Source organism: Orycteropus afer, unplaced genomic scaffold (genome assembly GCF_000298275.1).
Source record: "Orycteropus afer afer isolate SDZICR_OR568_19922 unplaced genomic scaffold, OryAfe1.0 scaffold00002, whole genome shotgun sequence".
Taxonomy (NCBI): Eukaryota; Metazoa; Chordata; class Mammalia; order Tubulidentata; family Orycteropodidae; genus Orycteropus; species Orycteropus afer.
In genome coordinates, this window is record NW_006921589.1 from 22,439,549 (window position 1) to 22,455,807 (window position 16,259).

The window sequence follows — 16,259 nt, forward strand, 5'->3', positions numbered from 1 at the left end:
ATAAGCTTATAAGATTATGAACAGGGAACCAGAGACATCAATTGACAAATGAGAACAACTACAAAACAAAAAGAGGGAAAAAATAGTGTAGTTATAGAACTTCTAGGAGCTCTGGTAGCATAGTGCCTAAGGCACTTGACTGTTTACCAGAAGGCTGGCGGTTCAAACCCACCAGCCACTCCTCAGAAGGAAGGTTGGGCAATCCTACTTCCCGTAGTGATATTGCCTCGGAAACCCAAGGAGGGGTCACTATGAGTCGGGGCTGACTCGATGGCAAACAACAACAACAACAACATTTAGCCCAAGGTGATGGCCTTTCCCTGGGAGCACTCTGCCTCCAATGGCAGCTCAATGTAGGAGCAGGAGGAGCTAAAGATCAGCTCCCTTGCCACAGCTGGGGACAGGGGCCACTCCAGCACCTGTGTGATCTGCTGAGGCCTCTGCTGCAACTACGTAGCAGTTCAAATTCTTCCTGTGCTCCATCCTACATGGTTCACACCTCACAGATGTTGATCCTGACACCACCTCCTTGTAAACTGTCTGTACACATATCTCCACATCTGAGTCTGTTTCCTGGGAACCCTGCTTAAGATAGCTCAGAAAACTGGAAATAGAATGAAAGACTCAAACTTATTAATAGACCATTATTATCATGATCATTTTTTACTAACTAAGAAATAATTTTTTTACTTTGAATGCAAACCCTATCTCCCATCTTTACGTGCTGTATAATCTTGGACAAACTACATAACCACTCTGTGCCCTACAAAACAACAATCAATAATATCTGCTAAAAAGCCAAAGATGAAGAAATTGAAGACTTTTACCAACTTCTACAGTCTGACATTGACCAAATAATGAAACAAGATGTGTTATTACTAGTGATTGGAATACAAAAGTTGGAAACAAAGAAGAATCACCAGTAGTTGGAAACTATGGCCTTGGTAATAGGAATGACACTGGAGATTGCAGGATAAAATTTTGCAAGACCAATGACGTATTCATTGCAAATACCTTTTTCAACAACACAAATGGCAGCTATATACATGGACTTTGCCAGATGAAATACACAGGAATCAGATCGATTACATCTGTGGAAAGAAGTGATGGAGAAGCTCAATATCTTCAGCCAAAACAAGACCAGGAGCCAAAACAAGGCCAAGGTGGAATAGACCATCAACTGCTCATATGTAAGTTTCAAGCTGAAGCTGAAGACAATTAAAACAAGTCCACAAGAGCCAAAATATGACCTTGATTATATCCCACCTGAATTTAAACACCATCTAAAGAACAGATCTGATGCATTGAATACCAATGACTGAAAACCAGATGAATTGTGGGATGACACCAAGAACATCATACATGAAGACAGAGAAAGGTCATTAAAAAGACAGGAAAGGTGAATTACTGGTTGGATGGACTCTGGTGGGAACCCCAATACTATGGACCTGAGATATGCTTTGGACCTGGAATAAAACTTACTCCCAGGGGCTGGCTCTTAGTCCAATAGTAAATAAGATGTACCCACCGAACACTCAACCCAAGGTGACACACCCACGTGCTCTATGGCGATGGATCCCTTGGAGCAATCGACCACAGGGCAACAGAGGGGCAATATTCGCTTGGGGAAATGCAGGACACACAGGAATACATAACTATGAGGAGCACAGCGCGGGGCGGGGGGTGTTACTGGACCAGAAGGGGAGGAGACTGGGGTAGGGTTGGGGATGATAACTGGGGAGTGAAACCAAATGTGCATGAAATGTTGAATGTACAAAAAACTCTGCTCTGTAAACTTGTACCTATTTAAGAAAAAAAGAAAGAAAGAAAGAAAAAAAAACAGGAAAGGAAGAAAAGACCAAAACAGATGCCAGAAGAGACTCTGAGACTTGCTCTTGAATACACAGTAGCTAAAGCAAATGGAAGAAAAGGCAAAATAGAAGAGCAGAAGAGAAGATTTCAAAGAGCAGCTCAAGGAGACAAAGTCAATTATTGTAATGAAATGTTGCAAAGACCTGAAGTTAGAAAAACAAAAGGGAAGAACATGCTTGGCATTTCTCAAGCTGAAAGAATTGAAGAAAAAATTCAAGCCTCAAGTTGCAATATTGAAAAAATCTATGGGCAAAATATTGAATGGTGCAGGGAATATCAAAAGAAGAGTACACAGAGTCACTGTACCAAAAAGAATTGGTTGATGTTCATCCATTTCACAGGTGGTATATGATCAAGAACCAATGGTATTGAAGGAAGAAGTCAAAGCTGCACTGAAGGAATTGTCCAAAAACAAGCCTCCAGGAATTGACGGAATACCCATAAGAGATGTTTCAACAAATAGATGCCACACTAGAGGCACTTATTTGTCTATGCCAAGAAATTTGGAAGTCAGCTACCTGGCCAACTGATCGGAAGAGATCCATATTTGTACCCATTCCAAAGAAAGGTGATTCCACAGAATGTGGAAGTTACCAAACAAAATCATTATTATTGTACGCAAGTAATATTTTTCTGAAGATAATTCAAAAACACGTTGTAGCAGTATATTCATAGAGAACTTCCAGAATGCAAAATGGATTCAGTAGAGGTCATGGAATATGGGATATCATTACTAACATCAGATGATATGTCAGGATCTTGGCTGAAAGCAAAGAACACCAGAAAGATGTTTATTTGCATTTTATTGGCTAGGCAAAAGCATTTGATTGTGTGGATCACAACAAATTATGGATAACATTGAGAAGAATGGGAATTCCAGAACACTTATTCGTGCTCTGGAACACGAACATAGACGAGGAGGCTGTCATTCAAACAGAACAAGGGCATACTGCATGGTTTAAAATCAGGAAGGGAATGTGTCAGGGTTGTATCCTTTCACCATACTTACTCAATCTGTATGCTGAGCAAATAATCTGAGAAGCTGGACTATATGAAGAAGAATGCAGTGCCAGGATTGGAGGAAGTGTCATTAACGACCTACAGTATACAGATGACACAATCTTGCTTGCTGAAAGTGAAGATGACTTGAAACACTTTCTCATCAATATTAAAGATCAATATTAATATTCCTCAGTATGAATTAGACCTCAACATAAAGAAAACAAAAATCCTCACAACTGGACCAATAAGCAGCATCACCATAAAAGGAGAAAAGATTGAAGTTGTCAAAGATTTCACTTGGTTCCACAATCAACACCAATGGAAGCAGCAGTCAGGAAATCAGATGATGTATTGCACTGGGCACATCTGCTGCAAAAGGCCCCTTTAAAGTGCTAACGAGCAAAGATGTCTCTTTGAAGACTAAGGTGCATCTAACCCAAGCCATGGTCTTTCCAGTCACCTGATATGCATGTGAATGCTGGACAATGAATAGGGAAGACCAAAGAAGAGTTGATGCTTTTGAGTTGTGGTGTTGACAAAGAATACTGAAAGTACCATGGACCGCCAGAAGAACTAACAAATCTGTCCTGGAGGAAGTGCAGCTGGAATGCTCCTTGGAAATGAAACTGGCCAGACTCTGTCTCACCTACTTTGGTCATGTTGTCAGAAGGGACTATTCCCTGGAGAAGGATATCATGCTTGGTAAAATGGAGGGTCAGCAAAAAAGGGGACGACCCTGGATGAGATGGATTTATACAGTGGCTGCAACAATGGGCTTAGGTATAGCAAGAATTGTGAGGCTGGCACAGGAATGGCTAGTACTTCCTTCTGTTGTACATAGGGTTGCTACACATTAGAGCCAAGTTGATGGCACCAAACCACACCAACAACAACATCTGGTAGATTAATTGTCAGGATTAAATGAGTTAATACATATAGAGCACATGATAAGAGCTAAGCAAATATTAATTACTATTTTACAGCATAGAGCACTGCTATCCTATGGGCACCTTTGTGCAAATTAGAAGAGGTATCCCTCTGTGTAGATGAGTTAGAAAAAGGTTATCCTTCTGGGTAGATGCAGTCCCTGGGGTAGATGGCCTGGTGAGCAGAGCTCCAGAGAATTTTGATGCTATCTGGTCCCTTAGTCAAGCCTAGTTTATAATGCACAAATTGCATAGCTATATGCAGTGATGCCTCAGAAGGTCACCATGGGCAAAGGCTTATTTGGAAGATTGTCTTACATGTATTTTTAAATCACTGTATGTTCCTTGGGAGCTCTGGTAGCATAGTGCCTAAGGCATTTGACTGCTAACCAGAAGACTGGCGATTCAAACCCACCAGTCACTCCTCAGAAGGAAGGTTGGGCAATGTACTTCCACAGTGATACTGCCTTGGAAACCCAAGGAGGGGTCACTATGAGTCAGGTCCGACTTGACAGCACATAACAACAACAACAACAACAATATGTTCCTTAGAAAAAAAATCTCAAGATCTGAAAGTTCTTTGTAAATAGAGTTTCCTTTCTTTAGACCTTCAAATATCCTTGAGTTTCTATCAAAGGAGACATTCAGAAAGCTGTATGAAACTATAGGCAGGAATCAGAATAGATATTAAAAAATATTGCAAGCTCTCAGTACAAGTTTGTGGCAAATATAAGAATAGAAATTAGATCTTCCTTCTGTCTTGATCAATTCCCCATCTAAGATGAAATGTGAGGATACTTGGATTATCCTGAGTGATGTATGGAGAGGTGAGAATTCAGGAACCTATAGTACAAAAATTCTATTAGCTTTGAAAAGCAACATATGTGCTAGTAAGTGCAGGAAAAGAAAATCCTAAAGGGCTGTTTCAGTAATTCAAGAATACTGGTCCAAGAATATTTGGATCAAAGTCTTCCCACTGAGAAGATGGGACTCATAGTGAAGTGAAGAAACTGATGATAAATGCACTATAAATATGAGTCGAGTGAGACAGGAAAGGGATGAAGACATTTTAGAAGGAATGCTGTCACACCTTTTCAAATTTAAAATCCAGAAGCCCTATAAGAAAAAAGGAGCCAATTAAAGTTTAGCTAATACGTAGATGATAGAGCTCCACACAACATAATCTTAGAGTTGTGAACACTTAACTACAGACTGACATCCAAATCTGTTAGACATTCAAATCTCTTGTTGATTTAAATTTCCAAACAGAATTTTTTTGGTAAAGTTCTAAATTGAAATCAGTGTAAGCGTGTGAACTTAAGCTGTGCTAATTCTAATTTAAAATCCACATTAAAGAGATGTTAAATGCAGAGATCATAAACCAGGTGCTACTGAGACATAGGGAATTAAATTCAGGAACAATAAAAATAGGAAAGCTAATACCACTGGGATATGATTCACTGAGATATGAGAAGCAGAGGTTAGGAAAGTTGTCCCTCTTTCTAAACCAACTCTAAATAAACCAACCAAGGAACCAAATAAAATTCTTCACTTACTTCCTTCTTCAACATGGATAAACTTGGTTGTCAAAATATCAGTTCCCTGGATCAAAAGAAAGGGTTTTATCCTGAAGGAAAATTAGGTTAGCCCTTGAAAATCATGAGAAAGAAACTATATCTGGTGGTAGAGTGAGATTTATAGCCAAGGAGGTTGTATGTGAGATGTTCTTCTGCAGAAGTTACATGACCAGGATATTAGACCTGGAACTGCTTCATTGGAAATGTTTTTTGGATTTAGAATATAGTTTTGTTAATGTGTGCTTAGAACCTAATGAAGAGCTTTCTATACTCTCCACTGCCTTGCTCTAATGACTAATTACTGTTCTAAGTAATGAATTGCTGTTCAGCAAGCACTGGGAAAAAATTAGGGGCAACATTTTATGAGAACATGTAAGGTGGTTCAGTCATACCTTCTCTTGGTTCTTATCATTCTTCTCGTAAGGACCACCTCCACCTCCTCCACCACCTCCTCCATCACCTCCTCCACCTCCTCCATCTCCACCTCCTCCTTCTTCTCCTCCACCATCTCCAGCTCCACTTACTGAAGGACCCCCAAATGCACTGGTGGAACTTCCAGATACTCCCTTGAACTGGAAAGTTCCCTCACTTGGTCTCTTTTCCACAGTCTCGTTTTCCTTGTTTTCACTTTTCTTTCGGTTCTTTTCTACACACGGCACCACACCAAGTTGAAGCAAACATTCAACAATGTTTAGTGCAACATCACAGATGCGAGAGCTGATGTCATGGTTGAGGACAAGGTAAACAGCCTTCAGAAGCACCTGGGGATGGCAAACACAAACACAAAGTGATTAAGTTTTCTGAACTATCTCTTCTTAAATGAAATAACAAACAAACAAAACCCACTAAACCAAACCCATTGCTGTGGAGTCGAATTCTGATTCATAGTGACCCTACAGGGCAGAGTAGAACTGCCCCGTAGGGTTTCAAATGTTGTAAATGTATTTGCAAGCAGAATGCCTCATGTTTCTCCCAAAGAGTTATTGGTGGGTTTGAATGGCCAACCTTTCAGTTGGCAGCTGAGCTCTTACCCACAATGCCACCAGGGCTCCTTTTCTTCCTAAATAAACAAACCAAACTCACTGCTGTGGAGTTGGTCTGGACTCATAGCGACCCCTTTGGGTTTCCGAGGCAGTATCTCTACAGAAGTAGATCACCTGGTCTTCATTCCAAGGAGTGCCTAGTGGGCTTGAACCGCCAGCCTTCTGGTTAGCAGTCAAATACTTTAAGCACTATGCCACCAGGGCTCCTAGATTTGGTTATTCTGGGTAAACCTTTTCCTTTAGGCTATTCTATGCATTTAGGCCTAAATAATTCAGGTAAATTTTCATATATCCCTATCTAAATATTGGGATCATGTGTATGTGCTTAACATGTAGTATAAATCTACCAATGAATTTAAAATGTATACATGTATTATTTTATTTATCTTCTAAAAATTTCCATGATGCAAGTGTTAATGGAAATACTGAAACATAGTAAGTTAAAGGGAGAGTAATTATTTACCCGAATGGAAACTTGTTCAACTGCTTCTTTTTTTTTAATCAAAGTGTTTTAATCTTCCACGTCCAATTTTGCAGTAATAACAGATAAAGAGAAATGACTGCCTTATGCTCCTAATAAAGGAATATGTTCATATTCTTAATTGTATCATTAGTTACATTTCCATTTTCAATGCAAATATTTGTGTGTTTAAGTTATGTCCTTTTATTGATTTTAATATTTCAAATTATTTGCTGAACCTGGTTCCTTAATGCAACATAAAAACTCATGAAATATAGTTGCAAAATATAACAGCCCTCTCATTTGCTAATAACCATAATCAAGACAGGCACTCTTGATAATCCAAGCTTAAATCTTTTAATGGACTTGTATTCATTTTTCCTGGCTACACAGGAGTTTGTAGTCCTGTTGCTTACATAATAAAGAAAATAACTGAGAAACTTTCCCTCTCATTGTAGAAAAAAAAAGGATTTAATAGCAAACACAATACACACAATATGTATGTACGTGTATTCAGGATTCACTTCTTTTTTAAGATTCATATTCTGAGTCAGACTAAATCTATTGCAATACTTGAAAAAGAAAGAAAAGCTGCCTCTTTGATAGTTGATAGCTTTGTAAAAATTTATATATGGATAGTTTTTTTCATTTTGTTGTTGTTGTTGTTGTTGTTATATGCCATCAAGTCGGACCCAAATCATAGCGACCCCTCCTTGGGCTTCCAAGGCAGTATTACTACGGAAGTAGATTGCCTCATCTTCCTTCCAAGGAGTGGCTGGTGGGCTTGAACTGCCAGCCTCCTGGTTAGCAGTCAAGTGCCTTAGTCACTATGCTACCAGAGCTCCCTTTTTCATTTTAAGGTTCAGAATTTCTAAGGATCTATTTCCCATTTTACCCAATATTATAAAAACTGGAATAAAGAGTCCTTATCTTTCAAGTTTGGTAAGAAAACCTCGTGCTTCTTACAGAAAGATCAAGCATGCCATTCTTGTGGACAAAGTTATTGGTCCCATCAATATGTTCTGTGTCCTCCAGGTAGCTGTAGTTTATGCAGGAGTCTGTGAGGCTTCGAGGCAGGTTTGCACAAGCCAGGGGTTCATGTGGCATCTCTGGGATAGGCACCTGGTTGCAGAGCTTCCTCATATGCTCACTGAAAAAGTCCGCGTAGCCTACGTTGAAGGACGCCAATGTGGTATTGAAGGTTGCAACTGTGATAGTGGAGATCTGGGATCGCACTATTAAAATGAAAGCAATGTCTTACTATAAAAACATGTTAGACAGTTGTACTGTTATTTAAGTATGACCACAGTCACAACTGTAGCTTTTGCAGATAGCTGACCTATAGTTTCAAAGCTATTTTCAACTCTCATGGAAATGTAAAAGACATTGAGGTCATATACCATCTAGTAAATAACAATGGTTATGGAAAAATGAGAATTCCAATTGGCTTTAAGACTGAGGACAGAATTAACTTTTATCCAAAATTGACTTAATTTAATCCAATCACATCAGGTGGATTTCACCACTGTTAGATGACACACCACACTGTTAAAGTTAAACTAGCTAATTGAAGTACAAATTTTGACTTGTTAAAGTATATCTAAGCAACAACAAACAAGAACGATTTTTCCCCCTTTGGTTAAGAGAGATGGAGAATAAATTTGTGAAGGCAGTCAACAGATGCCTTCAAATTCTTGAAAGAGACCTCGTAAAAGAGGATTAAATTTATACTCATAGGTTAAGAGCACATCATAAAAAATCGTCTTGGGGTCTAACTAGAGACACGTTTGCTTCATGTAGGGCACATAGGGCACACATGGCACTGAAGTAGAAGCTGTTTGAAAAAGAACTGGTGGCCTTGTCAGGTAGTGGTTTTCCTATCACCAAAGGTGTACAAGCCTCTCAGAGGGACACCATGGAGGGCAACAAAGCATTGGCTCACAAGCTCTTCCCCAGTCCCTTCTATCCCTGTGAATCTATGGTCTGTTGAGGACAAATATGAATGGTTCATTCCGGCTCGCTCTCTGAGCTGCTGGTATGGTGTTCAATGTGTGCTGTCAAATAGCTATTGCTTCTAAGGACATTCTAAGAATGGTAAACAAGTAAATCACCAAGCAATATAATACAAGTTTTCAAAAAGCATAAAGAAACAAGATTACAATGAATAACAGAATATGGAGTAAATACAAGAAGCAGGAAAGGAAACCTTAGCTCCTCTTTCAGGCCCCACCTCCGACCCACCTTCTTTGACGGTGTTTTCTCCATGGCTGTTGGAGTGGTCTGGCAGGTCACTCACGAGGGTGTGGTGGGAGTGGGAGTGCCTGGCACTCAGGCTCTCCATCTCAGTGGCTGCATCAGAACTTCCCCGCCGGGTAAATTTCCCTGAGAGGAAAAGGGGATTGTAAAATCAGGAAGATTTTCTGCAGAGATCTTGTTTTCCCAAAAGATAGCAGTGACACTGAGAGGATATTAGGAAAAGCACGTGGCCCAACAAAATAGCAAGAACTGAACTTGCCTTTGGGAACTTTAGGGTCAAGATGATTGATGAAGCTTCCCCAACGTGATAAGGTCAGCTTCAATCGATGCTAAACATCAGAAACCATCTGTTGTGCCAGGACCAGCTGTGGGCTCCTAATTTTAAGCTGTCCTTCTTAACATGCCCTCCAGAAAAGCAAACAAAAACCTTTTCTTTTCTTCTTCTTCTTCTTCCTACTCCTACTCCCCTCCCCCTCTGCGGCTGCTTTATGTCAAGATTAAATAGAAGTTTGTCTTTAGATTCACAATGAAAGTTAATGTATAGAATCCTCTAAGACCACATTTATACATCTAGGATTATCTAAGAAATAATAATACAGAATGCTTGTATAATTTATTCAATTATCTGCTTCACTTTTGCTGTGAAGACATGGCATTGTTTTGGGACTTAGGAGTCGACATTTGGGCCCAAATTTCTTGGTGAAATTATTTAAGAATGATCCAGATTTGCATGGGCATCCTAGATTCAGATTCTTAAACAGATCACTCAAGGTCTGCCCTACTTTGGAAGGTTCTTGTGGTCACCTAAAATGGTGGTTTGCCAGCCTCCCTTCTCAATTCCCCGTCTGTCCTCTCCAAGCCCAGAGAAACTTCCGAAGGAGAATGTGCTGCGAGTAGGGGACACATCTAGGTGGTCCTCGTGAAGCAAGAAGGGCACCCCCATTCTCCGTGGCCTCCTCTTCCCTGTGTGGTGGAATGGAATGGATCCTTTCCGTTCTCGGTCTTCTTTGCGGCTCTTGAACTACAAGGATGAGAGATGAAGGTTAGGCAAAAATTGCTACCAGTTTGCTTCCTGAGAGGCTCCATGATTTATAGTAAAATGTAGGAAATGTTCTGGGAAGAGGAGTCCTAGAAAGTCACTGAAAATCATTCAACAGAAATAGGAGAAATTTATATTGTGATCAAAGAGTGAAAAAAGTAAAAGACAGAATATTCCATAAATCTTCATGGTGGGTTGATTTAGAGCAGTGGTTCTCAAAGTGTGCTCTCTAGACCAGCAGCCTGAGCATCAACTGGGAACTTGTTAGAAAGGCGGACTCCTGGGTTTTATAGCAGACGTACTGGATCAGAAATTCAGATGCCCAGAAATCTGTGTTTTAACAAGCCCTTCAGATAATTCTGATGAGAATCACTGGATTAAGGTATAGGGCCCATGAGTCACCATGTGGACAGCCAGTCTTCAGTTCCCTTGTTGCAGCCGGCCAAACTCGAATGTGTGCTATTGCTTACAAGAAGAGTCAAAGAAGATATAGAACATCCATATAGAAAAGGAGCTTCCATATAGAAATGGAGCAAAACCACTGTTCCTACCTGTCAAACAAGGCCAAGAACCAGTGCCTGTATAGTTTAGTCCAGTGATTCTCAACTCTAACTACTGGTTACAATTGCTTGGGATGCTTTTAAATTATATTAGTGCCTCTGCTTCACCTGCAGAGATTCTGAATTCATTGTTCCGGGGGTCAGGCCTGAGCACTTGTGTTTTTCATAGCTTACCCAGAGGTTTTCATGTGTAGCCAGCATTAAAGATCTTTTTCCCCTCAAATGATCAAAGTATTAGGGAAACAATGGTCATTGCCTGTTATTGCACCATCAATGAGGGCAGACACGATTGCTTATTTAGCAGAACTCTGAGCTCATAGATAAATTAATAATGCATTCTGTTCTCTTCATTGACAGAATTGAGTCATTTTGAAAAAGAGAAAGCTAAACCACACACATACATACTGTTCTACATATAGTATTTTATATTTGTTTAGCACTATATGCTTACAAAAAAAGAGAGATGAAGTGGTGGGTTGGAAAGAACATGTACTCTTTAACTAGAAGACTTAGATTTGAGTTTGGACTCAATCTTTGGGAAACTACCATAGTTCCTAAGGTTCAGTATCCTATCTTAAAAATAGGAGAATAAGGATTTCTCTTGGATTAAATAAGAATTACTTATGCAAAATACTTGATAAAGTGAGACAAACCATACACATGTGAACTACTATCACTGCTGTCATACAACCATCATCATACCACTATAAGCACTTTATACATGTCATTAGAATTGAGCTTGGTAACAGCCTACAGAATATGTAGAATAGGAAACACAGCCATTCCCACAGAAGGACTAGTACAAGGTACAGGGTCATGGTGCAACCTATACATGGACACTGACCTCTGTTCCTGAGATCCCTTTCCCACCACACCCCACACTGCTGCATGATCAGAATCACCTGATGCCTCACTGAATTTTTTTTTTTTTTTAATTAAAAAAATATCAAAGAGCATAAGTGGCTCCACTTACCTTCTTAAAAATATTCATGCCCAGGTCTGAAGAAAGATCTGGGACTGCAGACCTACGCAGATTGGTCAATGAAACCTTGGAAAAGGCCTCTGGGCTGAGTGATTTTTCCTCTTCATTACACTTCATAGTGAGATCCTTAATGCACAACAAAAGCCGACTCAACAAGGAAGGACATAGAAGTTTACAGCGTAATACTTTTCTTATTGCGCTACCATATTTTTATTAATGACGCACCTACTGATCTGATATCTACAAATTATTTAACTGACATGTCCAGTTTTTCAGAATCCAAATCCAGCTACTGAGGCAATATAGTATTTCCTACCAATTGCAACTTGTGGGTAGAGTCCTCATGCAATTTCAGAGATTCTGGAATGCTTAGAAAATAGAGAGGGGATAGATATCACTTCCTCTCTTATTATAATGCTAATGATTTTCCCTGTAATGATTCATCAAAGCAAATATTCACTTTCAATACAACCATCTACTAATAAAAAGAGTGTATTTCTTCTTCATTGTAATACTGCTCCTGTTTATTTTCAGAACATGCAGAAGTTTTTCAGACACAGCCAACTCACATTTAAACAAACCCAAAGTGGAACACACTGCAAAACACAATTTTCTCTGCACAGTCAACACATACTGCTAATGAGAAGGAGAGGAAGGACAAATGCTCCAGCTGATATGAGGACATTCACTTCTCAACAAGCTATTTTCAGGGGATGTAACTGTATCAGTATAGTTCTCCAGTCATCTGACACAATAGCAAGGCTACATTTAAAAAAGCGCTATTCCTAATGACAACATAGAGGCACTGAAAAATTTTGCATTAGGCAAAATAATGTCCAATAAAATGCTAGTGCCAGGCATTTTATGGTGTATTGGTCATCGACAGATTATATGTGAGATTTCATCATTAGCCAGACAACCCAATTTTCCATTATTATGGATAAACAGAGGTATGCTTTAGATTAGCGTGTCCAAGAAGCATTTAAATAGCACATATCTTTAAAAGTAAAATAAGCACTGAAGAGCAGTACAATTGTCCATTAGTGAAAAATGGAAGAGAAAGGATAATGACACCAAAGTAACACTTCAGCTAAATTATCAGCAGTGGAATGAATATGAGATAGATGCACAAAAGGAAAACCAATCTGTTATGGCCAAAGTTGGTTAAAATGACATGGAGTCAACTTCTCTTACTTGGGTTTTGTGAGTGTTCACTAATGAGGGAGCTGCTGCTACCATTGAGCTGCTCCTGGGTCTGGGCAGGAGAGGAATATCTGGTTCGGGGGGCTTTTCTGGTTTCTCTTCCAACATGTGTCGTAGTCTCTGTAGATAATACATCAGGGACCACTGAGTGCCCTCTTCAGACCAATGGGGCTGGAGTAGACAGCGAAGAACAGCGACATCAAAGTAGGTGGCATAGCGGGACCTCTGGCATGGAGGTATCACAAGAGAAGCCCTGTTCCCAACGGCAGAAAGAGATGATTACATTGACAGTCAATGTTACAGGATCAGCACAACATTATTTATAGTTCTACTTTTCTCATTCATTCATTTCTTTTTCTTTCTTTAAATTGTGCTTTAGGTGCAAGTTTACAGAGCAGAATTTGTTTTACATTCAACACTTCATGTACATTTGGTTTCACTCCCCAATTACCATCTCCAACCCTAACCTCTCTCCTCCTCTCCCTTCCCAGTAACCGCCTCCCTCCCCGTGCCCTTCTTAGCTATGCATGCCTACCTTCCAGCTTTTCCTCCAAGTGAATGTTGTCCCATGGCCTTTTGCTCCAAGGGATGGATCTCCGTAGAGTAGGTGGGTGCATTGTCCTGGGTTGATTGTTCTGCATGTAAGTCTTGTTTACTATTGGATTGAGAGCCAGCCCTTGGGAGTAAGTTTTATCCCAGGCATAAAGTGTGTCCCAGGGCCATAGTCTTGGAGGTCCCACCAGACTCCATCCGACCAGTAATTCTGGTCATTACTGTTTTTGGATTTTGTTCGTTTTTCTTCCCACTCTATCCAGGATCTCCAGTTTTGATCCCTTCCGAGTGGTTGGCATTGGTAGCTGGGCACCACCTAGTTCTTCTGGTCTCTAGGTCCATCATGTCCTAGGACTGATTGTTTCCAAATGTCCTTGGTTTTCTTCACTCTTCTTTGCTTCCAATGAGAGGAGACCATTAGCTGCATCTTACACGGCCACTTGAAAGCTTTTAAGATCCCAGTCACTACTCACCAAAGTAGGTTGTGGAACAAGATTTTTATGTACTTTGTTGTGCCAGTTGAGTCTGGTGTCCCCCCAGTACTATGGTCCTGAGTTAGCAGAACCGGTGGATCTCTCTCCATGGTGTCTGGCTGTCTATGAGGGATTGCTCTATGTCTTCTGTTGCTTCTGTAATGATTGTGGATATTTTGTATCACTAGTATCTGTGCAAGATTGGCCTCAGCTGATTCTATCATTGGTTTAGAGTATATTCCTGTTCACTGACCCCCATCTGATCATCTCAGTTGTCTATGTGCCTATCTGTAGCCTGGTGTTTGGTGTTAATGGTGATGCAGTATTGTGGATATACTGGTATTAGCCTCTGTTGTCTACATCTTAATGTGCACAATTTGGTGTCCTTACTTTCTCCAATGTTATCATGCTGGTCACAGACTTTTTCCATACAATCTCTCCCCTTACCCAACTCAGTGTGTGGCCCCCAACTAGTCTGAAATTATCTCCACCCCCCTTCCCTCCCATTCCCAGTAACCTATAAAATGAGTTCTCTTCCCTAAACAAACCCTTCCTTGACTTTTTACAGTAATGGGCTCATACAATATTTGTCCTTCTGCAGTTGACTTATTTCACTCAGCATAATGTCTTCCAGGTTCATCCACACTGTGAGATGATTTGCATATTCTTCACTGTTCTTTAATGTAGCATAGTATTCCATTGTGTGAATAAACCATAGCTTGGTTATCATTCATCTGTTGATGGGCATTTAGGTTGTTTCCATCTCTTTGCTACAGTGAATTGTGCTGTGATGAATGTGTGTGTGCATATGTCTGTTCATGTCCAGTCTCTCACCTCTATAGGATATATTCCTAGTAATATTCATTTATTCTTTCACTTGTTCTTTTCTTGGTTTTCTCTAAAGGGTCTCCATCATTCCACATTTGTTACTTGCCAGGCTAGGTCACTTCTTGGAAATCAGATACATGACAGAGATTTGAAGGACTAATACAAGTAGCCAGGCAAAGTTGATGGGGCAGGAAGATGGACTAGGATTTTAGTTGGGAAAAAACAAAATGTGAAAAAAGTATGGAGTTTTAAAAAATTATGAGTTCTAGAGAGGTCATAAGTAATTTATATAGATGTTGAATAGGTTGGGAGTCTGACATGAGTCAGAACTACAAAAATAGATGAGTTTCAGATAATGATGTTCTTCCTAAACTAAGCTGTCAAGTTTGAGTTTTGTTGTGGTCAGGTGTTGTCAAGTAAGTTCCTACTCATAGTGACCTTATATACAACCGAACGAAATACTGCCTAGTCCTGTGCCATGCTCACAATTCTCATGCTTAAGCCCATCATTGCAGCCACTTTGTCAGTCTATCTCATTGAGGACCTTCCCCCTTTTCACTGACCCTTAACTTTACCAAAACTGATATCCTTCTCCAGGGACTGGTTCCTCCTGACAATATAACCAAAGTGTGAGAGATGAAATCTGGCAATATTTGCTTCTAAGAGCATTCTGACTGCACTTCCTCCAAGACAGATTTGTTTGTTATTTAGCATTCAATGGTGCATCCAGTATTCTTTGTCACATAACAATTCAAATGCATCAATTCTCTGTGGTCTTCCTTACTCAACTCTCACATGTATATGAGGCTAATGAAACACCATGGCTTGGGTCAGGTGCACCTTAATCTTCAAAGTGACATCTTTGCTTTTTAACACTTTACAGAGGTCTTTTGCAGATTTGCCCAGTTGCAATATATAGTTTGATTTCTTGATTGTGCTTCTATGGGCATTGATTGTAGTTCCAAGAAAATGGAAATCCATGACAATTTCACTCTTTTCTCCATTTATTATGTTTAGTTGTGAGGACTTTTGTTTTCTTTATGTTGAGGTATAATCTATACTGAAAGCTGTAGTCTTTGATCTTCATCACTAAGTACTTCAAGTCTTTTACACTTTCAGCAAGGATGCTTGTGTCATCTTGCATACTGTAGGTTTTTTAAAGAGTCTTCCTCCAATCTTTATGCTGCATTCTTCTTCATATAGTCTAGTTTCTTGGATAATTTCCACAGCTTACAGATTGAATGTTGTTATTGTTGTTAAGTGCTGTCGAGTCGTTTCTGACTCATAGCGACCCCATGCACAGCAGAAAGAAACATTGCCCGATCCCGTGCCAGCCCCACAATCCCTGCTATACTTGAGCCCATCATCGCAGCCACCGTGTCAATCCATCTTGTCCCCCTCTTTCGTCAACCCTCCACCCTACCAAGCATGACATCTTTCTCCAGGGAATGGTCCCTTCTTACAACATGACCAAAATAGGTGAGAC

At 40.0% G+C, this 16,259-nt stretch overlaps 1 protein-coding gene across 1 annotated transcript in view; it reads right to left on the reverse strand.

Moving 5' to 3' along the window:
* UNC80 (unc-80 homolog, NALCN channel complex subunit) overlaps positions 1-16,259 on the reverse strand; it is a 282,090-nt gene that overhangs the window by 191,075 nt on the left and 74,756 nt on the right. Inside the window, exons 8-13 of the mRNA XM_042782808.1 lie at positions 12,912-13,173; positions 11,709-11,843; positions 9,941-10,157; positions 9,122-9,262; positions 7,847-8,115; positions 5,770-6,138 (exon numbers count right to left, since the gene is read on the reverse strand). Of these exons, the coding sequence (XP_042638742.1) occupies positions 5,770-6,138; positions 7,847-8,115; positions 9,122-9,262; positions 9,941-10,157; positions 11,709-11,843; positions 12,912-13,173 (1,393 nt within the window). The remainder of the gene's footprint in view (positions 1-5,769; positions 6,139-7,846; positions 8,116-9,121; positions 9,263-9,940; positions 10,158-11,708; positions 11,844-12,911; positions 13,174-16,259) is intronic.